The sequence below is a fragment of the Taurulus bubalis genome (genome assembly GCF_910589615.1).
Source record: "Taurulus bubalis genome assembly, chromosome: 15".
In the NCBI taxonomy this organism is placed as follows: Eukaryota; Metazoa; Chordata; class Actinopteri; order Perciformes; family Cottidae; genus Taurulus; species Taurulus bubalis.
The window spans coordinates 21313958-21338022 of NC_136603.1; the positions used below are offsets into that span (position 1 = coordinate 21313958).

General features: G+C 44.2%; 2 protein-coding genes across 3 annotated transcripts in view; one reads left to right on the forward strand and one right to left on the reverse strand.

The window, feature by feature from the left end:
* The window catches only part of fgf14 (fibroblast growth factor 14), a gene marked incomplete at both ends in the record, with an annotated part of 97191 nt that extends 82713 nt beyond the window's left edge, over positions 1-14478 (forward strand). For both annotated transcript variants that reach the window (XM_079231131.1, XM_079231132.1), the window contains 2 exons: positions 12744-12942; positions 14336-14478. In XM_079231131.1, coding sequence (XP_079087257.1) covers positions 12744-12942; positions 14336-14478 — 342 coding nt within the window. The remainder of the gene's footprint in view (positions 1-12743; positions 12943-14335) is intronic.
* Positions 14479-18149: 3671 nt separating this feature from the next.
* itgbl1 (integrin, beta-like 1) overlaps positions 18150-24065 on the reverse strand; it is a 47658-nt gene continuing 41742 nt past the window's right edge. Inside the window, exons 10-11 of the mRNA XM_079231130.1 lie at positions 22742-22855; positions 18150-18954 (exon numbers count right to left, since the gene is read on the reverse strand). Of these exons, the coding sequence (XP_079087256.1) occupies positions 18866-18954; positions 22742-22855 (203 nt within the window). The 3' untranslated portion in view covers positions 18150-18865. The remainder of the gene's footprint in view (positions 18955-22741; positions 22856-24065) is intronic.

Consider the following 24065-nt stretch of genomic DNA (forward strand, 5'->3'; position numbering starts at 1 on the left):
CCTTTGAAACAGCTTGAAACATGCCTATTCCATGAGTGGTTCTTTGTAGTGCTTCGATACAGGCTGCCAAAACAGAAGAGGAGGCTCATAGAACAGGGAATTCAGATCTTCATCCTTTTCCTCTCTGAGGATATGTTAGTATGCAGAAATAAAGATGGCATCATTGTCATTTCACCAGGAATCAGAGCAAACACGTCTGGCCTGTTCACTGTATTAATGACCCTCGTTCTTGCCTAATTGCTTTCCCAGTGTGTAAATGTCAAGCACTATGCAAATACAAATGACACATTTGCGCTTGTTGCCTCAAGAGCAGATTAATGTGCAAATGAGCAGCAGAGGGATGCAACAAGTAGTCCTCAGGACCGCGGCATCCATCTGGAAACCAGTACTCTTGGAGATCTATTTCTTAGCTCTAGCAGGCGTGAACTTACTCAGACTATCTATATAAAACTGTACAAACTTTTCTGTACATCTTCTAGAATTGATTTGTATCTGGACTCTGCTTGAGTTCCACTGTCTATCCAAACCATTCCACAAACGACACATACTCTCACTCACAGTGGTACGAACACAGAGCTGTTCACGCCGTCTCTACCTCACCCCTCCACAGTCGAAATATGGTCACTTCTGCTCACTAGTTGCACAAAAAAAAGGCAAAGTCCTAAAATAAAGATGGTGACGGCCGAAACGCCGAACTGGATGAGTGAATCCTCATCACTTGACTAACTCCTAGGTTCCCTGTACCACGAACAGGTGACATCTTTATCTCATACATCTCTACATCTACTGGCTGTATTTTAACCAAATCCTGTACAGATTTTCAGTGGACAAGTCTAAAGAGCCTGTATGAAATATGTGTCTTGTATTGCTTATTCCTTGACACTATTTAGCTTCAAGGAAGATTCATAAAGAGAAATTCTGAAGGGTTATGGCGGTTATAGCATACTTCAAATCGTAGAAGGACTTTTGCGTCTATTCAAGCTGTTCTCTGGAGCTGGATCAGTGTGTGTGTGTGTGTGTGTGTGTGAAAGATGGCGGTTCTTTTGCTGCGACAAAGAAGTCTTCAATGGCCTGCCTGCAGGTGCAATAGCCACAGTCCTCTCTCTTCCTCTGCCCTTTTTTGAAATGAAATGAAATGAAATGAGCGAGGGTAACGTTTTATCAAGCTGCACCCCTGCAGTTGTAAAAATCAATACAGTGAGAGCTCTTACAGACAGGCAGTAAATCATGAAAATTAATTCTCTTAAATCTGAGTTAATCCGACACAGCAGCTACTGAGGGAGGACTAGAAACCACAAGTGGAGGAACAGGTGTTTAGGTGCACGCGATGCATCGTCGATACTCATAAACAATAACTTGTACCCTGGTTATGTGCGATGTGTGACGTGGACACGGTGGAAGTAGTCCAACATCAAAAGCAAACCCTACTGCTCCGTAGTAAGAATAGCTCTGACCCGTACATGTGCATGTTTGTAGCGTGTGATCTCGTGGTTACGGTACTTACACCACAGCTTCTCTGCAGAGGCCGGCAGGTCAGGAGCGTTGTTGTGTGATGCGCCCACACAAGCTCCTCCACCAGAGAAGCTTTCTGCGTTACAAAACATTCACACGCAGGAAAAGGAGGCTTGTGTGGCTCTCGGGATCAAAACTCGTTTTGCACACTCTTCTGTTGTACTTTAGTAGCATGTGTCCAGTGAATTCTTCTCTACACGTCTCCCCATCTCACTTCATAAGCACCATGACATACTGGCACATGCTGTGGCTCCGAGCTCCTGGTTTGTTGCCCACGGCGACGTTCCCTTATACAATGGTTAGTATGAGATCTTACAAAAAGTTATTAATCATTTTCATACAAACCTTTCAAAATAAACTTCCAGCTAAACAGGAATCCACTTGGTTAGGTTTAGGAAAATATTGTGGTTTGCCTTAAAATAACTATGGAAGTGGAGCTACTTGGGTCTGGAAGTTACGGGACAAACAAATCAAGGTTGACTTCTGATTCCACACGGGACACATGCAGTGGTCTTCTGGGGGAAAGCCCCGTGTTTTTGGACCCACCCATCCACCCCGGAGTTTGTCATTCTTGCTTCCTGGTTTACGATTACGCTGATTATCTTTATGAATTGATTTTGTAGCATATGTACAAATTACAGTGCATTACTTTTTGTTATAGCAACAAACGGTGTATGAAAACAGCCTGTCCGGGGTGAGGGGCACCAGGTGGCTGCTGGGATACCAATAAGCAAGAATACTATCTTTGTTTGTTAAAGATGTATACTCTCTGTATATCTTTATCTATCTATGAGAGCCAATGCATGGGGCTAACTGGATACGTATGGAGGAGTTTGCCAGAGTGTTTGGAACCAGCCAGAGCTTTCTTGAAATGAAGTAGCAGTTGACATTTACCAGAGCAGTCAGTCTCAACAAATTAATTAAATCGTTTGAAAATATCATCTGTGAAGAAACGCTGACAGTGCTGCTTTTCAAACAGTCAACCTTTAGGAGTTTCTCCGTGTGATACAGAGCACGTTTTACAGCTGTGGTCCTGAGATGATGTTGCAGAAAGGCACTGATTAGTATTCTCCCCCATCCAGTGTGTCCGTTCCATTTGATTATAAAACAGATTATATGGAATGGGCTAATGCATAAGGGCTCGAGGCAATAGAGATAGATTTTGATCAGCTGAAGGTAGTCAAGTCCAGACCACGTCCAGTACTGTTTTCCCCAAATCAAATACAGCAGCTGATTGGCAGCCAGGTTGGCTTCGTGGTTCCTTTCTGGCTGGTTGAACCGCTCAGCCTTGAAGCTGCAGCCATGCCACATTTATCCTCCGAGAGAGAGACAGGCTGTCGGGGAATCCTCCGCTGTCCTCCCCTCATGCACAGACACTCGGGCTGAGTGCTCTGGCTGCCTGTCAGCAGGGTTTCAGGAGGGATGGCCGCTGTGAAATGGCTCCTCTACAGTCACATTTTCAAAAGTACCGAAGGGAAAGCAGGACTCTCTGTAACCAAATCCCACAATCCTATTATTTATTAAACCAGGCACTTTGAAGAAATCACAGCTTTAGTATAGCTTTTTTTTTCAGCTGTTCGGGTCTTTAGGTCCACCACAATACAGTTCCAACATCTGGCTTCATGTACCACCCTTCATCACACTCATGTGGTAGAAGTGACGTGATATGACCCGGCTAACCGTTCATTATGCCAGTAGTTATGTCTGCTCATGTAATAGGTCTCGCATCCAGATTACGCCCTGCACACTGCTGTTACCTCATAGTGCCTATTTCATAATCTGACCATCCATCACGACCTCTGACATGCCTCTCAGAAACACAGACGGCTGTAATCTGTCGGGCTTGATACAAATTTGGATTACTAAATCTGACTATAAACCCATGTAGGTTTTGCCAACAGTAAGAGGGGAAAATATAATAGTGTGTTGGTCCTGGGAATGTTCTTTAGGGGTTTGCATCAAAGGATCATGCCAGCATTTGTTTTAGCTTCACAATTACAAATCAGTTATAATTTAAAAAAGATTTGATCCATTTTTTTGTAATAATTTGCCCCAGGAGACATGTCCTGCTGCAGCTACTCCAACCCAGTCAGCACAAACTCCGGCATCACGAGTCATGAAGTGGCTGGAGGGTCTGACCTGCGTAAAGGCAGCGCCAGAACGTTTTCTGATCCACCGGAGAACCGAGGGCAGTCCCCCCAGGATCAGAACTCTGGGGCTGCCGCTCACACTGCCGAGTTCAAACTGGCTGCTAACAGGCGATACATGTCCCGCAGCTGTTGCACAGTTCTCCGGTGAAGCAGCCTCCGGGTGCAGGGAGTGAGTCTTTTTCTTGTTTCTGCCTCTTCGGATGCAGTCCAATAAAATAAACCGACAAAAAGCAGACGGCCCAGGGACGTATCATTGACAAGACCGCCATTCATTTAATGAATTTAATGTTTTGAACGAATATTCTGGCTAAATCTTACAGGTTGCACCTTTATACAGCTCGGCATTAACGGCACCAGGCTGTTGTTTGCAGGACTGACTACCCATGTTCATGGTAATGAAGGAAGATGTCACATATTGGGTTTGGGTACACAGACAAGACTCAGCTCAATACATTCATTGGCAATTCAAAATGTATAGAATATCGTCAGCGTTCACCTTTTAGTCTCAACAACGTCTTGGTGAAAGTTTTTACAACCCTCGGTTGGTTACTCGAACACCTCGGCTGTCATAAGTTACCGAATAAACCAGAGAGGGGCCGGGGTTCCTCCATTACCGACAACAGTAATAAAAATGAAAGTGGTCCCAGAAGCTCGACCAACAACAGAAACCAGCGGCGCTGCCCCTAAAAATAAAACACCACCAGTAAGATGAGTAAGAAGAATGAATGTAAAAAATAAAAATCCACAGTCGCTCTCTTCTCACACGCTGCAACATATTCACATACATGAACGCTCGCTGGAGTTCAGAGCCGAGATGAGGGAGATGTTTAAGTGCAAAGTAGCAAGAGAGAGAGATAGAGAGAGAGAGAGAGAGAGAGAGAGAGTCACCACCAAGTGAATCTACAGGAAGAGGACATGCGTTTCCTCTTTTAAAATAACTGGGCCACTGTTCCTGAGGGTGTAAACAACACAAACAGAGCAGACAGGAGAAACAGCTCCATACCTGGAAACACCTTAGCATTTTCTCTTTCAGTGTCTAACTCTGCCTTATTTCTTTATGTGGGTACTTGGACTTGCGGGGGTGTGCACTTCAATAGATTCGTAGGTGTGTGTGTGTGTGTGTGTGCGTGTGTGCGTATGTGTGTGTGTGTGTGTGCATGTGTGTGTGTGTGTGTGTGCGTGCTTGATGTGTGCCTGTCAGCTCGTTGCACAGGGCAGACTGCTGGTTTTCCCTGACAAGAAATGACTAGCCAATCTAGAAAAAAATTCTGTCTGCCTTGACACCAATCTGGCACCAATTTACAGATCAACAGCAGTGGAGGCAGACACACACACACACACACACACACACACACACACACACACACACACACACACACACACATACACACACTCACACACACACTGAGATGTACGTGCAAACCCATTGATCGAGGTGTGGGTGGCTGTGCTTGGTTTGTGTGTTTTTCTCTCCTACAATGTAAGTTTCTTTGTATTTATTGAGGACGAGCAACACATTTATTTTCTTCTCCTGCCGGCTTGTGCTTCAATGTTTTATTCCAAACACTTTAGATGTTTGCTTTCACGGTGTGGGTTTGACCCCAATGAACCCATAATTGGAGTACCAGTTTAGACTGGTGCTTGTTTACTGCTTTTCATTGCGGCTTCAAAACCCATCAAAACCCACCCAGCAAGTCATAAAGAAGTGCAACATTTCAAGATTTCTGCTGCAAAAATAGTGAACAATTCCATTTTTTTTTATATTTCACTTGATGGTTACCAGAAACCGTCGTCACTGAGGCGACGGTTGAATGGAACATGTGGTGTTTTTGTTTTGTTGGCCGCAGCATTAACTTACAGGTACAGGTAAAAGCCAGTGAATTAGAATATTTTGAAAAACTTGATTTATTTCAGTAATTGCATTCAAAAGGTGTAACTTGTACATTATATGTATTCATTGCACACAGACTGATGCATTCAAATGTTTATTTCATTTAATTTTGATGATTTGAAGTGGCAACAAATGAAAATCCAAAATTCCGTGTGTCACAAAATTAGAATATTACTTAAGGCTGATACAAAAAAGGGATTTTTAGAAATGTTGGCCAACTGAAAAGTATGAAAATGAAAAATATGAGCATGTACAATACTCAATACTTGGTTGGAGCTCCTTTTGCCTCAATTACTGCGTTAATGCGGCGTGGCATGGAGTCCATGAGTTTCTGGCACTGCTCAGGTGTTATGAGAGCCCAGGTTGCTCTGATAGTAGCCTTCAACTCTTCTGCGTTTTTGGGTCTTGCATTCTGCATCTTCCTTTTCACAATACCCCACAGATTTTCTATGGGGCTAAGGTCAGGGGAGTTGGCTGGCCAATTTAGAACAGAAATACCATGGTCCGTAAACCAGGCACAGGTAGATTTTGCGCTGTGTGCAGGCGCCAAGTCCTGTTGGAACTTGAAATCTCCATCACCATAGAGCAGGTCAGCAGCAGGAAGCATGAAGTGCTCTAAAACTTGCTGGTATACGGCTGCGTTGACCCTGGATCTCAGGAAACAGAGTGGACCGACACCAGCAGATGACATGGCACCCCAAACCATCACTGATGGTGGAAACTTTACACTAGACTTCAGGCAACGTGGATCCTGTGCCTCTCCTGTCCTCCTCCAGACTCTGGGAGGCACAGGATCCACGTTGCCTGAAGTCTAGTGTAAAGTTTCCACCATCATCAAAATTAAATGAAATAAACATTTGAATGCATCAGTCTGTGTGCAGTGAATAAATATAATGTACAAGTTACACCTTTTGAATGCAATTACTGAAATAAATCAAGTTTTTCAAAATATTCTAATTCACTGGCTTTTACCTGTAGACTGTATGATGCACGTCACCCATTTGTTTGTGGACTACCGTTTCAGGCCGTCGCCATCTTGTCTTTTTAGAGAGGGTGGCGCTATAACCCAACGCTGACTCAGACATGTGTAGGCGACCCAAAAGTAACAATTAACTCTCATGAACTGAAACACATTTTGAAAGGGTTAAAGTTGGAAGACCGGACAACGCTGTGGTAACGACATGATAATCTCAAAGAAGCCCCGCCCTAAAGCATACCCTATATTATGGTCTGTTTGACTCTAAATGGACAATACTTTACAAAATGAACATCATGCTGTATTGAAGAAGACTTGAAACTAGAGATTGAGACATAAACTCATGTTTACTAAGGGAATAAGTCGCCCCCTGATGTCGCCCCCTGATGGACATTAGAGAGAATGCAGCTTTAAGGCACTTCAGCATCGGCTTCACTTTCTCAGCATGCCCCAGGTTTGTCTTCCACTGAGAATAGCAACACCTCTGTAACATTTCTAAGCTGTGTGTGTGTGTGTGTGTGTGTGTGTGTGTGTGTGTGTGTGTGTGTGTGTGTGTGTGTGTGTGTGTGTGTGTGTGTGTTCCAGGGGAGCTGCCCTGGGCCAGTGTTAAAGGCTTCAGGGAATCTTTATTGAACACTTAAGTGCTTCTGGTGGACAAATACCTTAAAGGTGTTAATGCTTTTTATCGCCCTGACAGTAAAACATTCTGTTCCTCTCTCGGGTTTAAAACAAAGTATTGCAACAACCGCGTGTTACGGTGGCCATTTGCAAATAGTCTGATAGGAATACATTAAAATCAAGTCGTATATCACTCGGTACATTTTCAGCAGGGCTTTGGAGCGCAGACTGCTGGCTTCCTGCTTGTGGCTGCAGATATGACGGTGTTTCATTATCGGACGTTTTACTTCATTATTCAGTAAAGTAGACAGAGTGCAGAGGGATGACAATTCGCCACATCTGTACCCAGATAACATGATGTAAAATACAGTTCAAAACATCACAAAATCACACAGGCTGGTCTCATCCGGAGAAGATAATGCAGCGTAAACCGTGGCCATCCTATGAAATGACTGTGCGTGTTATCCAAGTGATTTTGACAAGGAAGTATAAAGACCCAAGGGATCTGAACGTGGATTTATTGGTTGTGTAATTGGGTACTTCTGGTACGGCACTTCTAACCGAAACCACAATCTTCTCCTAAACATAACTCAGTATGTTTGTTGCCTAAACCAAGTTTATTTTGAAAAGACCGTATGCATGTAACGAGCGGACATTGACATGAGAAAAACACATGAACAATGATGAAAAACCTTTTGTAACACATCATACAAACCGTTGCGTGACGATACGTTGAATTGCAAAATGATGCAATTGTAAACATGAATTGAGTTGTTTTCTATATTCATATAATAATATAATATAATCATTATTATAATCATTGATGTTGCAGTGCTGCTGTCTGTCCCGTCACCTCTAACTGCAACAATGCAATTGTTTCTCCAAGTCATTCATGACACATGGTGTATTATTTGCCTTCATCAAGCCGGAGCTAATAATTAGCTCCGGCTCATCCGGTACACCGTTTGAGTCAGCGGTGAGGGTAGCAGATCCGAGAGTCAGACCAAGAGAAAAGTCACGGATTGTTCCTTTGACATTTTGACTTTGAGGCTCCTCGATAACACTGTTTATGACGCCTCTCCTTTTTATTGCCGTCATACTCGAATGTTCATAAAAACGTTCCCCTTCGAGTGCTCCCTGTTTCAGTTTGTGAAGAAACCAGCGATTGTTATTGCCATTCTATTTCTATAAACTATAGGGAGGAGAAATGTTCTATATTGTCCTCATCTTTTTATTGTCCTGATCAGCACATAAACCTACAGACATGCCATATATGTCTGCAGTCAGACTGAAACTGTACCGTCTGTGTACACAACTCCTCCAGCTGTTTACCCCGTGACTCTCCTCATCTGGCCGCTGTCTCCTCGTCCTCCTCTGGGTTTGATAATCAGACTGCTGGCGCATCGCCGCCGACGTGACTCTTATACATATGAGAGCGGCTCAGCTTTGTGAATGCAGCTCGGCTTTCTGGAGGTTGACCTTTTTCCATGGATTAATAGGTTTTATACTGGCAGCATTAATAAACAATTTCTTGGTTTCCACAGTTGGGGTGTAGCTCTGCATACTAATGCAGACGCACACACACACACACACGCGAGCCCCCCGTCACCTACTATTAGGCGGTCATGCTCGGCAATCACGACACCCATTTTTGTTTCATTTATCTCCAAAGGATGTTTGTTTCAGAGTGGCTCTCTTTGCTCTCTTGTCTTTTAATGCCTGTTGACTCCTTTTTATTTCAACCTCCCACTCTCTCCATCTGTCTCTGCCTCTCTTTTTTGTGTGTGTCATTTTACTTCTCGACAATCCTCCCAGGATCTGCCCTCCCCCTCCACCGCTCTCCTCTGCCTTCACGTGATTGTCGATTGTTCATCTCACCCTTTTATTTCCGCCGCTGTCTTGTTTAGCCCCGGCGACCGGGGGGCTGATCACGCGGCGGCCGAGCGGTTTTCGGCCCCTCGCTCTGTCTGAGGCCAAGGTCAATTATGTCCGTCAGGTGTGGAGCGCCGGGACTGGGAGGGAAGAGGGGTTGAGGTTTGGAGCGGGATGAAAATCAACCGTTTGGCTGGCGAGAAAAAAATATTTGATTTGCCACTCGGTGGGGAAGAGCGTCCGCGTCTGAGACTCGCTCTCTCTTTCTCACATGTTGGGGTGGAATTAAAGGGCAAACACCTTCCTGTCTCATTTGTATGTGTCGACACGTGGGGACGCTCCGTCGACATTGACACGCTGGCGCCTAATTAGGATACTACGGCAAACAACGTCGGCCGGTCGCACGCCTAACCATTTCTGACATATTAATGAAGCGTCTTTGATCACAAATGGGGAAGATCCTCGAAAGGAGAGAATCGTGTGATGAGATAAAGGAAGAGCGCCGTGAAAAGAATTTGGCTTGTCATTTAAATTTAACACGCTGAGATATTAGGGATGCAACTTTTTTCGGCGGTCCGTACCGAGCACCGATCAAATACCAGTTTTTCAAGAAAATCAAGAAAAAAATCATCAATCATGGTATAACACCCTCCTCACAAATAAATCCATGTTAGGTATCAAATTAAACATAAAATCAGGGCTACAATAATATATAATCCCCATGTACAACCTCTAAACACAACTCAAACAATAAATAGGGTTAGGGGTTAGGGTTAGGGTTATTAGGGTTAGGTTTGGTGTTAGGGTTAGGGCTTAAAGGGTAATCGTTGCTCTCCTAGCTTTGAAAAACTAAATGTAACAACTAGTTACATAAATACACTGTATTGTTATTTATTAAAATAATGGCATCCTATACCAGATCGTGCGTCTCTACTTGGATCATACGTTTCTGAAGTGTGCTGCTCCGATCTTCTCGTCAATCTGATTAACGTGACTGACAGGTCGAGTTTCGCCCCACAAACAACCCGCCTCCGGTTGCTTCGCCTTCCGTAAACAAACTTTGTGTGTCTGAGCGGAGGCGTTGTGATTAGCCACAATTACGGCCTCGGCAGCCGCCCGTGTCATCGGTGTGACTCGGGGCTGTTTTGCGAGTTCACGACGAGTAATCAGCGGCGGCGCGTACCTGGACGCGGAAAAAGAAAGTAAAAAAAGCATAATTAATTACCTCATTGAGGCGAATCAGGGAACCGTGAAGGAAAAAAATAACAGTTTGGCTTTTAATCGGTTCGGCAACAGAGTTTCGCTTCGGCTTGCTAAGAGCATGTTCCTTCGGGAGAACAAAGGAATGAATGAGAATGAATGAAGCCGAGCAATTAAGACGTTTGTTGTGTGTTGGGGGCTGGAAATGCTAATTCTACACTTCTACGTGTGCATGTGTATGTATTTAGTATCTTATTTAGGCACCTGTAGGAGCCATCCTTTTCCCCTTTTTTTTCCTCTGACAACTTGGACGTAATAAGCAGCCATTCAATAAACTGCCCACCGCTGACACTCAATAAATCTTAATGTGCACGATTAAAAAGAAAAACGATGGGGTTGAGCCTGTGCGTCGTCCAGAGGGAGTGTTTATTCATATGACATTTAACATGCCAGACGGCTTCGCGCTCAGGGTTTCCTCATTTCATCTCAGTTTTTCATTGCTTCAGTCTGCTGCACGTCTGCACCATCAATGGCTCTGCCCAGGTGCTACGGAAGCAGCATTCATAGTTTTCATCCTAATCCCTTTCATTTGTCAGCGGAATAGCCAAGTTAAGTTGATTCTGTTGCGTAATGGCAAGACAATGGGGGAATTCCCGCCACATCTTTCACATTCATCGCCACTCTGACCTCTCAGTGCCTCCACCGACGGACTTTCCCCTCTCACCGTTATTGCGGATGCGAGTGACATCTCAGTCGATGCTGTTGTTTATGCATCGTTTTTTTGGCTCTTCGACACTCGGGAATGCCCACGAGTGCTCAATCAAGGGTAGCGAGGACACTTACAAATACAGCCGGGTGCTCCTCGGGATCGTTACGGTTCATCCCAAGTGTCTCTCCGCTCCTTCCTGCTCAGCTCTGCTTTTCAGAAGATAAGCTTCCGACAGGAGTGGCGCTCCAAAGGGATAATTACGGCATAATCACGGCGCCTCGTGTTCGAAACTGAGCATTTAGCTCATACGTGACATCATCGTGCAGCTACAACACAGGAGATTTATAAAGTAACTATGAAGTCAAAGTATGTTGAAACTTACCCGTCATGATGATTGGGTCATTGGCGTCATTGGCGTCGTTGGCGTCATTGGCGTCGTTGGCGTCGTTGGCGTCATTGGCGTATGATGTATGACGTATGATGTGATGACATGACCTTGGCCGTTAACATGCATGACTCAAGAATGCATGGTTCTGATCGACAGAGGGTTTGTCCAATCAGCTGTCAAGTATTTTTTCCGAACAGTTCTCAGGATGAACTGCAATAAGATCAGATAATGAGATAAATTGGGAAATTGTTGTGCATTGGCAGTACGACCAAACAATCTCACTGTGATTGATGAGTAGATACCTGCAAACCTGTCACTGTGAGCATGTGCAGGCGTCGCATTTCGGCACAAAGCTTGTGGGCCCACAGAACCGCTAGCCTGGCTACATAGTCACGTCAATGTGAAGACATCTGCACACAGGCTGCAGCCATATATTTTAGCATAATCCTCTTTCAGATGTACCCTCATCATTCATGCACAGCTGAATCAAAAAGGTGGAATTTCCCCCAAAAAGCCCTGTTTTTTAGGTTGGGAGATCCATGAAATCATCTTAGACAATCTAATTTCAGCGTATTAGTCGCAAAGCAAATGAAAGTATTCCTTATTGTGGGTCCCTGGTGAAGCCTCCAGACTCTCACACTGAGAACCCCGGCAGCACGGGGAGAATCAGAGGATTTCTTTTTTTTTACATTTACTGTCAGTAGACCCACCCTTGTGGTTTGGAGATGAACAGGCGACAGCGCAGAGAGACGCGGCGTATCGGCGTCGCCATATTGAGGTGTAAAAAGATGGAGGAGTCACGATTAGTTCCACCATTATTCCTACAAGGTTCAGAAGGCAACCATTGACAAATTGCTGATGAGGACATAGTGTTTGGAAGGGAGGATCCCATTTTGGGTTTTACCAATTAAAAACAACGTTTGAGGAACAGGGTGTTGCTGGTGTTTCCAGCGCTGCAGGTAGAAGGGTCAGTGCCCAACAGTATATACTTTCTGCCGGGAACACGAGCTAATTGATGAAACGAGGGCTCTCACATCTCGTGTCAAGGTTGAGGGCCAAGGTGGGAATGAGCGCTGCATTTCATCCGAGCAGGTCATTAGGCTCGGCTTGAGACACGATTAGAGCGAGATGGACTCTGCGACGCTAATCCCTTCCAGTCAATTTCACCTGGCGAGGCAGTTTCTGCAATATTACTACTTACATTGTGAGCATGAAATGAAGGTGACCCCCATAGCAGTTTGAATATGAATTATGAATCTGACATCTGTTTCATTCTTACATAACGTGAACTGTGAATTATTAATCGGAGTCCACTGGAATGTGTTCCATTCAAATTAAATCTTCTATGTATTGTTTTGTTTTTTGGGTGGGGGCGGGGTTTCAAAGAACCTGTTCCTAACAATACAACATTGTCTCTGTCCCTGCAGGAACTCTTTACAGCGGAGTGCAAGTTCAAAGAGTCGGTGTTTGAGAACTACTATGTGATCTACTCGTCCATGTTGTACAGACAACAGGAGTCGGGGAGAGCTTGGTTCCTAGGGCTCAATAAAGACGGCCAAGCCATGAAGGGGAACCGGGTGAAAAAAACCAAACCAGCTGCTCACTTCCTGCCCAAGCCATTAGAAGGTACGTACTGGAAGGGCCGTGAGATCAGATGACGACATTTTACACAGAGCTTTAGGGATGTGAACAATACATTTCTGAACTGGTAGCATAGCTCACCTCTAGAGCTCCTTTTTGGTTTTATTTAATAGAGGTACCCCTCCCTACTGAGTGAGTAGGGTGTGAAAATAGTCCCAGACAAATGCACTATTTCCTCCTGTTTGAGCATAATTTCCTAAGAACTACAGTGCTCAGCTATATCAGGAAATTACTGAGCCTTTTTTTTATTGGGTTTAATCTTTTCACAGGATTTGTTGACATTAACAAAAATATTGAATGTCACCAGCTTCATTCTTTAATAAAGGGCCAGGTCCAAGATGTGCAAGGTGCACAACTTTGCCCAACGATCAGATCACGCTATCCATTGACCCAGAGTTGCAATTGATTACAGCACTGACATTACTATAAATATTGCTCAACTGCGAGGGAATCTGCAGAGGAGAGCCCAGGCAGGTAAACAGTGGGCTGATGTCTGAATGTTTGGTCTTTATGTTTCTAGTTTATTGTAGGAATACCTTAAAAAAGGGTTTATCATCCAAAAACCTTCACCAATGATTTAAACATAGAGAAAGATTGTCATTATGTATGCATTAATATGCTGTGATTTTACTGGTTCGGCCCACTTGAGATCAAAATATGCAGCATGCGGCCCCTTCACTAAAATGAGTTTGACACCCCTGCTTTAAACGGTGGTGTCAGGAAACATTACGTAACATCAAGTCAATCCTGATGTAACAGTAAAACAGTAAAAAAAAAACATGACCACTTGTTCCATCACTAGACAGACGCCTACACTACAAGGCACTTATAGCGACGGTACCACGATGTGATTCATTGACGTTCTTGTAATTATGCGTATCGCTGATTTTGCCTCCTTAAGCGCACGGTACACAGTGCAGGATGAAGCGCTAAGAGTCCGACAGATGCCACCATCACTCTCGTTAGTCGACCAGCCTGATTGCTTCCCGACCATTCAAGCTGAAGTGTCCCGTCAAGACCGCTGTAGTCTAGCGGCTGTAAAGTGCAGGATAATGAGGCCCTTTTTCGCTGTTTTGTTGAAAAGCATTTGCTTGGATTAAGAGTCAGCCCTGATGGAGACAGAAGCAGGTCAGGACGCCCATGGGTAAAGAACATTACTCCCCCCCCATGTATATAAATTGCAGGACATCTTCTTTGAAGGTTTTAAGACATTCATGCCTGTGCAAGAACCTTTGAAAAAGTACACAACAACAAATATCGTGTGGGGAAAGAACTAGTTTTTAGACAGTTCAACTCTAAAAGTGCAGTGGGGAGCTTCTCGCTAACAGCTTTGCTCTTTTCTGTCCCTCTGCTCTTCTCTCTTCATCCTTCCATCCAGTCGCCATGTACAGAGAGCCATCGTTGCACGACGTTGGAGAGACGGCGCCCAAGGCGGCGGCGCCCCCCAGTAAAAGCACAAGTGAGCCGGCGGTGATGAACGGAGGTAAACCCGTGAGCAAGCCCGACAAGCCCGCCACATAGCCCCGCACCCGACCCGTGCCCAGCGCGTGCGTGCGTGTGTGTGTGTGCACGCGGAGGCGGGAAGGTGTGTGTGAGGGTGGGAGGACTAGACGAGTGACTCCTAGACTAGACTCCAGAACCCTCTTTTCTTCTGTGGACCCGACCCAGGCGAAAAGCACCCTTCCCCTTTTCTTCTCTTGCTCCTCTTTCTCCAGCCTCGCCCCCTCCTCTTTTTCTCCGGCCGGGCCTCGACACGGACGCATGGACAGCGAGGCGGCTGAGTTTCTCCGGCACACGGGAGGGGCGGAAAAAAGAGGACCTCTGATCATGGAATGCCTTTAGATTCCCCTTAAAAACAGTGAGAACCACCGTGTGAATGCAGAGTGTTTTCACGGCCACGCTCGTGGCACTTAATGGTTCGTTAAAAAAAAAAACTCCCCCCTCAACCACCAACCCTCTCTCTCTCTTTCTTTCTCTCTCTTTCTCTCTCTCTCTCTCGGCCCCCTTGATGCAGCAGAGTCTGTGTACCTCCAGATCTATTTTCTATACCACAGTTCACCAGCTATGTTCTGGGATAGAGACTGTATAGATAGAGCAAATATTTGGACTGTCGTCCTCTATTTTTTACGAGTACTTCCCCCTCCTCCTCCCCCCCCCCCCCCCCTTCTCCCTCTCTTTCTATCTCTTGCCGCACTCTTTTTTTCCCTTCTTTGTCAAGTAACCTAGAAAAGATGAAAACGTTTTTGCAGGGGGAGTTGTGTGATTTTTTAAGAAACACGATGAAACAGATGTGGCAACATATACACAAATAAAATTCAAATTTCCGTCTTGCCCACATCATGCGCACACACACACACACACACACACACACACACACACACACACACACACACACACACACACAAACACACACACGCACAGACAGACACTCAAAGTTTGTGGAGGGGGAAAAATCTGAGATGTTTTTGTTTTTTTTGTGTGTTTTTTTTGTTTTTTTACATCTGATAGAAACACACTGGAGGCTGGCAGAGAGCTCCTGCAATCATAGTTGATGAAGTGCTAATTACCGCCACTGCAATCAATGTGAGGAGCTCCCTACACACATACAAACACACACGCATGCGCGCGTTTCTCAACAAATGTGTGTGTGTGTGTGTGGGGGCGGTAGAGCGCTGTAAGGAATGGTGTATACATATCACTCTAAGTCCCACCAGCGGATTCAGTTCCGCCTTCTCTGGTAAATAAAAAAAACCTGAAGTCTATTTTTCTTTAATCTCATTTCAGAGCGTGGGCTCTAGGAATATCTCTAGGCCTTGTGGGCCTCTGTCCCTCACTCACTGACTTCTTTGGACTACGAGGCAAAGGCTCGTGGCTTTGACCCAGATGGTCGGCGGCTGCAGCACTTGCAGCCATTTTACGGCAGCGTCGACTCGAAAAAAGCCAAAAAAACAACATGGCTGAAAACCAGTAGGCGACATTTATACTGGCTGCATCCCTATTTGGTTCGGCGAAAACCTAAAGCATGGGCAAAGGTTAATGTTGTGTTCTCTCTTCTTGCAGCAGTTATACGAGAGATGGCTTATATTGTAACATTTTCACTGTATAAAACTTAGGGGAAATTAATATTATGAATCATAACTTTTTTTAAATGACTAGATATTGTTATTATTCTTATTATTACTACTACTACTGCGAGAGGATTTGTCTCCTAGCTCAGCATGCAGAGTCCAGTACCGATCATCTTGGCCTATCACGTGCCTGTTTGGACCTCGATTCCCCGGCATGCAAAAACAGGTTCCCAGGCCCCGTCACGGGGCCCCCGAAGGTGCCTAACCCACCCGATACATCCGTGCAGAGGACACGTAGCATTGTCCACTGACAAGCCCACACTCAGATGTGCTCAACTCTGAAAATGACCAAAGTCTTTTTTCCTTCATCCCAGGAATACAAAACCGATTCTTTGCAAAAGAAAACAAAATCCCGATTCCACCCATCCAAGCTTTCACTGTGACTGCGTTTGTTTCCGTGCGACAGGATCAACTCCGCTCAAAGAGGTCTTTGCCTGATGTCATTTTTAGAGACGTGCGTATACCTTGAATTAATCACGTGCATGCATTTTCTACGAGGAGCGAGGAGCGAGGTACGGGTACCGCTCTCGGATCGGCATGTAAGCCGATGGGAGTGCTGGCGTCGGGCGCCGGGGAGCGGCGTGCTGCGGGGCTGCAGCGGACCCGGAGGGAAACCCGCTGACTCTGTGTTGTTTTTTGTGTGTTTTTTTTTTGCATCTTCATCACGACTGCGGTTTATCAAAAGCTCCGTCTGAATCGATCAATTTATAATGTTCGTCTTGCTTTTTTTTTCTTTCTCCCCCTGATAGTTTTGTTAGATAAGATTTAGAACATGGACTAGATTGTTGCTGCTGTGTGTGAGTGCTGCTACAACTGCAATTTTATATTAAGAAGTTGATTTGGGTGAATATGATTTTATTGGTTTTACGCGTGATCGTTTCTTATTACAGCACATCGAAGCACATTAGTTGGACTACTTATCTGTACAAAGCTGTTACATGGCATACAATGCATACACACACATACACACAAACACACACACACACACACACACACACACACACACACACACACACACACACACACACACACACACACACACACAGGAGCTGGAAACCACTGTAGTTGTATTTGGGGCTGATGTTCTGTCCTCATTACAGCCAATCATCCTCCACTCTTACAAACTCTCCACGCTGAGCTGGCTGCTGCTCCAGCCCTGCGGTCCAGATAACCGGCTCCTTCGAGGCTGACTTTATTTTTGTAAATGCCCGGTGTGTAAATGTGCATCTCTGTTTGGATCTGTGTAGCCACCATTTTATTTCCAATTCAGTTTTTTTTTGTTATTGCTTTCTCGTATACGGGTCGTGCGTGATGTCGTCTCCTGATACCGATCACGTTTGATTTGCCCCTCCGATCTCTTTTCAGATAAGTCACTAGAATATTCTAGCAAACTTAGCGTCTCCGTTTCCAACCTCTTGTTTTGTACATTGTCCCATCTGTTGCATGGGGAGAGGATGGCATCGACGAACTGCATGTAGTAGGCTGTGTCTATCGAGAACTGTTGGTATGTACCGCTAATTTTACATACATATATGCAACAAGTTTGTCTACACTATACAGTTTGTGTTCGTTGTATACGCACATACAACATATTGAGTAGAATATTTATACAAAAAGGTGTACTGTAATGTCAGTAACATACTTAATGCAATATAGCGTGCAGTATATTATTGCACCTGTCACTTTCGATGGGACAAAGAAAAAACGGAGGGGTTTGGCTAGTTTAAGCATGAAAAAAAAAGAAGAAAAAAAAAGGCCAAAGTAGAATTTACATTAAATTTCCTTTGTGACTTCTCATCGGCCCTCTTTTCAAGTGGTGACTGAGCTCTTGTGTCAATGCAGCTCTCATCCCCTGATGCCACCCTTTTTGAAGTGACATGGACATCCAGCATGCCACTATGTATGCCCTCTCTCTGTTTCCTCCACGTAGAAAGTGAACCTTGTTGACCCTTGTGTGTGTCGAGTGGGAAATGTCCACCACACACACACACACACACATATACCTCCGGTACAGTGTGGCTTTCATCGGCAGATTGTTTGGTTTTCCCGGTGGAGAAGAATAGGCACTGTTCAAATGATTTATTTTCAACAACAACAACAAAAAAAATTATATATATAAATATATATATACCATTGCAAGTATGCCCATTGGAGTTATGTCATGTTATGAGAGATTTGTAACCATGTATGATTAAGGTCTTCGCATTGTTTTCCATGCAAAATGTTGTGTCATGCGGCACATTTAGTGTTTTATTATTAAAAAAAGAAATAAAAACCTCAAACTGTAACCTCTGCCTTAACTTCGAGTGAACTTTCTGTCCAATTGTGGAGCAACACACACACACACACACACACACATACACACACACACACAGCTCCTCCCTTCAAAACAGATCTAACAGATAACTCTTTCCCTTGTACCTGCATCCTATCATGTGTCGACATATGGAATATGCAAGCGTTCCTACATTATGGAAAGAAAAAAAATATAGAAAAGAAGAAATATACATAAAGCTGTTTTGGAAACAAATTTTTACATGGTAATATGTTTCTTTCACACCTACAACAAGGATCACTTGTAACCAGTACAATAAAAGAATGAATGCTGTTAGTGATATGCAGAACTACATCCAGGTTTAGTTTCCTCTCCTCCTTCCTCCCGTGGTTTTTTCCTGGCTGCGGTGTTTTCTGGCTGTTTTTTTTTTTTCCCAACATGCTCCTGGTCGCTCCGGGCAGCCGGGCCTCTCTCGTCTCTCAACGCCAGCATCCTCTCCCCCTCTTCAGTACTCTGCTCCCACCCAGATCTCGCAGGCGTTCCCCGTCCAGCCGTCCCAGCACTCGCAGTTGCCGCAGTTGCACAACCCATTCCCTGTGAGGGCAATGTGAGAAGAGAAGCTGTGAATTAAGAGCTGCGCCATCATGCCTGACCTTTAACAAGGTTCCTCTTTTCACACCCCGCTTCCCTGGGTGCAGCTCTCTGTCGGGGTTGGGTGTGGATGGAGGCTGACTTCGCCGCTCAGGACGGTTTTGTGGTTTCACACTGCTTGTGCCCACACAGCAGAGGAGAGAAAACGCCGGTTTACTTACGAGGGGAAAGAAGCCAGACATTCACAGCATTTATACAAAGCTCCCTAATCCCAAAAGTCTTTATTAAACTGTGGTGGAAATACATGTTTGTAGCCATCATGTCACCCGTTGGTTTGTGGGCTACAGTTTTGAAGCCTGGAGTTTGGCATTTCAGCCGTCGCCATCTTCCTCCTCAACAACCTCATAATTAGTCATTTGTAGCCGACCAACATGTTACAATTAACTTTAATGAACTGAAAACACTGAAAGTTCTAAGAAAAAAAGACGGAAAGCTCCCAGACCGGACGATGTAGCGACCACAAAGCATCCCCTGTTTGACTCTAAATGACCATAATTTACTAAATGAGCATCATGCTGTATTGAAGAAGACTTGAAACTATGATTGAGACATAAACTCATGTTTACAATGTTTACTGAGGGAATAAATCAAAAGAGAAGTAGAGTCACTTTCTCATAGACTTCCATACAATCTGATTTGTTTTTAAACCGAAGGAGTCGCCCCCTGCTGGCCATTAGAGAGAACGCATGTTTAAGGCACTCCAGCATTGGCTTCACTTTTCAGAACCGGAGGTAAATGCATTTTAAAATGTTATGTTCAGTAGCAAAGGAAGAAATATTGAATATTGAAGAAATAAGAAGTCTGAGGTAGAAGTGTACCAGGTGTACTACATCTGACTTTAACACAAGAGACGTAAAGAGTTTAGGTCCATAAGTATCTTAAAACCAACCAATGAGCGAGCCAGTTCAGCAACACCATCATATTGGTTGTTTTGAGAATCACTGACAAGCAACCTACACTTTCATTTATGTATGAGGGTGTTTTTTTATTTATTTAAGTATATAAAGACCTGCTCTGAATGTGTTATAACCTCGTAGCTCCCTGAGCTGTCAGACAGAGGATGCTGAGATTAGGAGGAGGACTCCTTCTGGCCTCCCGCCACACAACTGAAAAGAGATATCCAGTGCAAAATATCACAGTGGGAGAGGAGGGCCGAGTCTGAGGAGGCCAACAAACGGGTGATGGACTTAAACAAATGATGAAAGAAAGGTGGACAAAACAGAAGGCAGCAGAGATGGGTAAGTAGGTGAGAGCAATAACAATAAAAGTCGGCTCAGTGCTTGTTGATCTTCTGAATCCGGGAGCAGATTAGACCGACCTCCCTGTCATTAAAGCATAAGATGGGCCTTTCTCTATGTATTCTTCTTATTGTCAGTAAATCCCATGAAAAGACCAAAACCAACACTGCCTTTTCGTCTGTCTCTCAAAACCTTCCAACTTCCCGACTGCACCAGAAGCCCACGCACGAACAGGAGCAAATGGAGCGTTGGTTGGGGACTATTTTCATCTGGGGAATAATAGACATTTGGTGCACTAATTTAAATCCAGTTTGGGAATCTAATTCAGTACAATTAGTATCAAGTAAGATTGAAAGGTGTTTGTACTTTATTTGAGTATTTCACTTGTATACTGCTTTATACTTCCACTATACTTTAGAGGGGAATATTGTAACTTAACTCTACCTAATTTATTTTAGCAGCCATAGTTCTAGTATATTAATACGTAATGCTTTTTATATTTGCCTGTTTCCTATTTCCTTTATTCCTATTTATACTAAGGCAATGAACTAGATCCGGCTTCCATCGCTGTTAACAGCACCAGAACACTGGTATGTGGGACAAAAAATAAACTTCACTCTGTGTGTGTGTGTGTGTGTGTTCATGGTAATTAAGGAATATGTCACATTACAGCGGTAGGGCTCGTGTATTTTTTCAAATAGTTTTTGACAAATTTAGGCTACAGAGGAACGAGATAAATCAGGCTTAGGGTTTGTTGGGAAAATGAATAATATCAATCGTTCAATCGAACCCCCATGTCCCCACTGGAGTGGGAGGCTCTGTGTTCCTGACTCTCCAATGCTCAGTACAGACACTCCTGTTACTGCGCTGCTGATACTTACACCTTTTCAGGTTATTACAATAGATCCGATGGAAAAATCACATTGATGAATACACCTCTGATGAACATGATTTGGTGTTGCAAACAGACTAAAAGCCCCCTGTGTCCCTTTTTCTGAAATAAAGACGTTGCTGAGATGATCATATTCAGTGCATGACGTTAAGCAGCAAGCATTCCTGATACGCTGAATCTCCACATCACTCATGGCTCGTACAGCTCTGAAGGGTCCGTGAAATCTCCGGATGCAGAGTAATTCCATGGCAATCTCGGCAAACACATTTCTGTGTCGTTAACATGTACACAAAAAAATGTAAATAAAAAAGACTCCGTCGGTGCTTTTACTGCATATTCAAACTTGCCTTTTCATGTAAAACCCCATTACCTTACACTATCTCTCAAGCATTATGCTAATGTTCACTCATACATATAGACTCCAGACAGTTTAATGGTAAATCAGGAACAATTCACATTTTCTTTGTTTCCTCCCAGTTTTCCACATTTTTTAAAGGCAGCTCTTGTCTCCATTTGGAACCACTGCTGCTCATCTGAATGACATTAAGGCTGACATTTGGAATCATGGAGTAATGATGAGAAACACTTCTGAACAGCTGTCCAGATTCTGACAGGCCCGGGGGCAACAATAATTATAAACATGTACTGAGATTTCTCATTATCAGCGGGGAGAAGACGGCTCCTGTGGACACGCTGCTGTATAGAGATTGAAGATATATAAAGTGTGTGTGTGTGTGTGTGTGTGTGTGTGTGTGTGTGTGTGTGTGTGTGTGTGTGTGTGTGTGTGTGTGTGTGTGTGTGTGTATGTTTTCCACAATTCAATTATCTCTTTTCACACTTCAAAATCCATAGATACAGAGGTGTTCATATGTCCACTCAGTTCTGAGGAACCGTGACCCAGTTTTGGAGCTGAGTCCGACCTCCACCTACACCTCCTGCAGACTTGCTAGATTTAGCAACTTTTGGAGCTAGCGCTGCTAGCTTCTTTTAGTGATGGATCATTTTAAAATATATGTTTGCGGTTTCTCAGCAATACAACCCGATAGCTTTCAGTAAAAGTGCATTATCAACAGAAAGCACTTGAACTATCTGGATTAAAGGTGCTCTCTAGCAGAATGGCTCCTGTCAGTGTTATAATATATAATTGGATCATTATCATGAATGCATCATGTAATGCTACACTGTAATGTGTTGTGGGGCTAATTGTAGTGGCTTCATATACTCCCGGGGAGTTCAATCATCTGTAACAATTTGTCATATTCTATGAACTGATGGCACGTTTTTATGTGGAAACTACAGTTGTATCTGCTCGGCGTCTAATAGATGTAGTGGGGTAAAAGGTGCAATATTTCAGTTTTGAAACGAAGGAAGAAAGAGATGAGGAAAAGAAACGGGAGCTGAAAATAGAAATTTCAATTAGCCTTTGAAGGGTTCACATTTGTTCTCAGGGCCGATTATTAATTGTTGTTTTCAACTGTGGGTCAGTCCACGGATCAGATCTTATTATCCGGTCTCTGGTCTGACTAACAATTATATATATTTATATATATAAAGACCTCTCCAGTGTGTGTGTGTGTGTGAACTACATGTTCCACTCTACCTGTGCAGACGAGGCCGTCATGTTTGTCACACTCGCGGTCGTCACACTCGCAGTACTCTCCAGACACCCACCAGTCCTGGGACGAGCAGATACATTTGCCACAGTGACAGGAACCTGCAACACACACACACACACACACACACACATACACACACACACATTAAGTGTCAATTAACTTTTCCAGGCCGAGTAATATTTTGATAGTGTATATTTCTTCTTAACGTCGTCCTCTCCTGCTTTGAGTTTGTAATAAATGCTGTTTGTACGTTTGTTTTTCTGTAAGTTCTTCACTTTACACAGAAGATGAATAGTTTTGGGCTCAGTGCATTTGAGATGTTCCCCGGGGAAACTGCCCCTTAAAATACTTTTTGCGACCAGGAAACCAATCCGCCCACACTTTAAACTTCCTCTCTCTCTCCAGGCCAGAAACAGGATGATATGGTCAACCGGATTGGTAGTTGGAAACAAATAAGCTGCTGTATGCTTCAGTTTTTTCCCCCAAAGCACACACCCAAGGTCCAGCAACTATGTTTTCAATCTCCCCAATTTCCATCCACACACACACCGGGTTACAGGAGCACACGATGCGAGGTGGAGGCAGAGAGAGAGGGAGAGAGAGAGAGAGAGAGAGAGAGGAGCTGGGGGAGATTGTTCCGGTGTCTGAAAGTATTGGAGCGTGGAGAATGAACACGCTCATCTCCATTTTCACGACCCCGCTCGGCTCGGCTCTGCAGGGCTGGACCGGCTGCAGTCGCTCTACTTCAACGCCACGCCGCAGAGGAGGAGGAGATCTGCTGCTGGTGTTCATTTCCCGCCTAATGACACACACGATGTGGCGACGCCGTGCACGCTCTTAGAAATGTCTGGGATGCCAGTTATACTTCTTTATTACCAATCAGCCGGACATGTGTTGTGTTTCCGGTTAGCTGATGGAGTCTGCATCGCGTCAGAGGAGAGGGGGAAATGCCCCCCGATGAGGCACCGAGATGGTTTTGTCTTGTTGCAATATTTCATTACAATGCCGAACAATTCTGTCATATGAACATTCACATGTATTCTCATTCTCATGTCCAAAGGCGTCGTGTTTTCGGAGTAGTCTGTACGTCGTCTCAGTAACGCCTTGAGACAAGTTGATTACAAATTTGGCACAAACGTCCACCTTGGACTCAAGCGTGAGCTGAAATGTCACTGGGACCTTGAAAAAAGGCCTTTTTGGCAAAATATATCATGCAAATTTGGACAATTTCACACAAATGTCAAATAGGGTAGAATGAAAGTGATGATATTTTGGACAGTTAACTGCACCTTGACTGGTCGTCAGAGG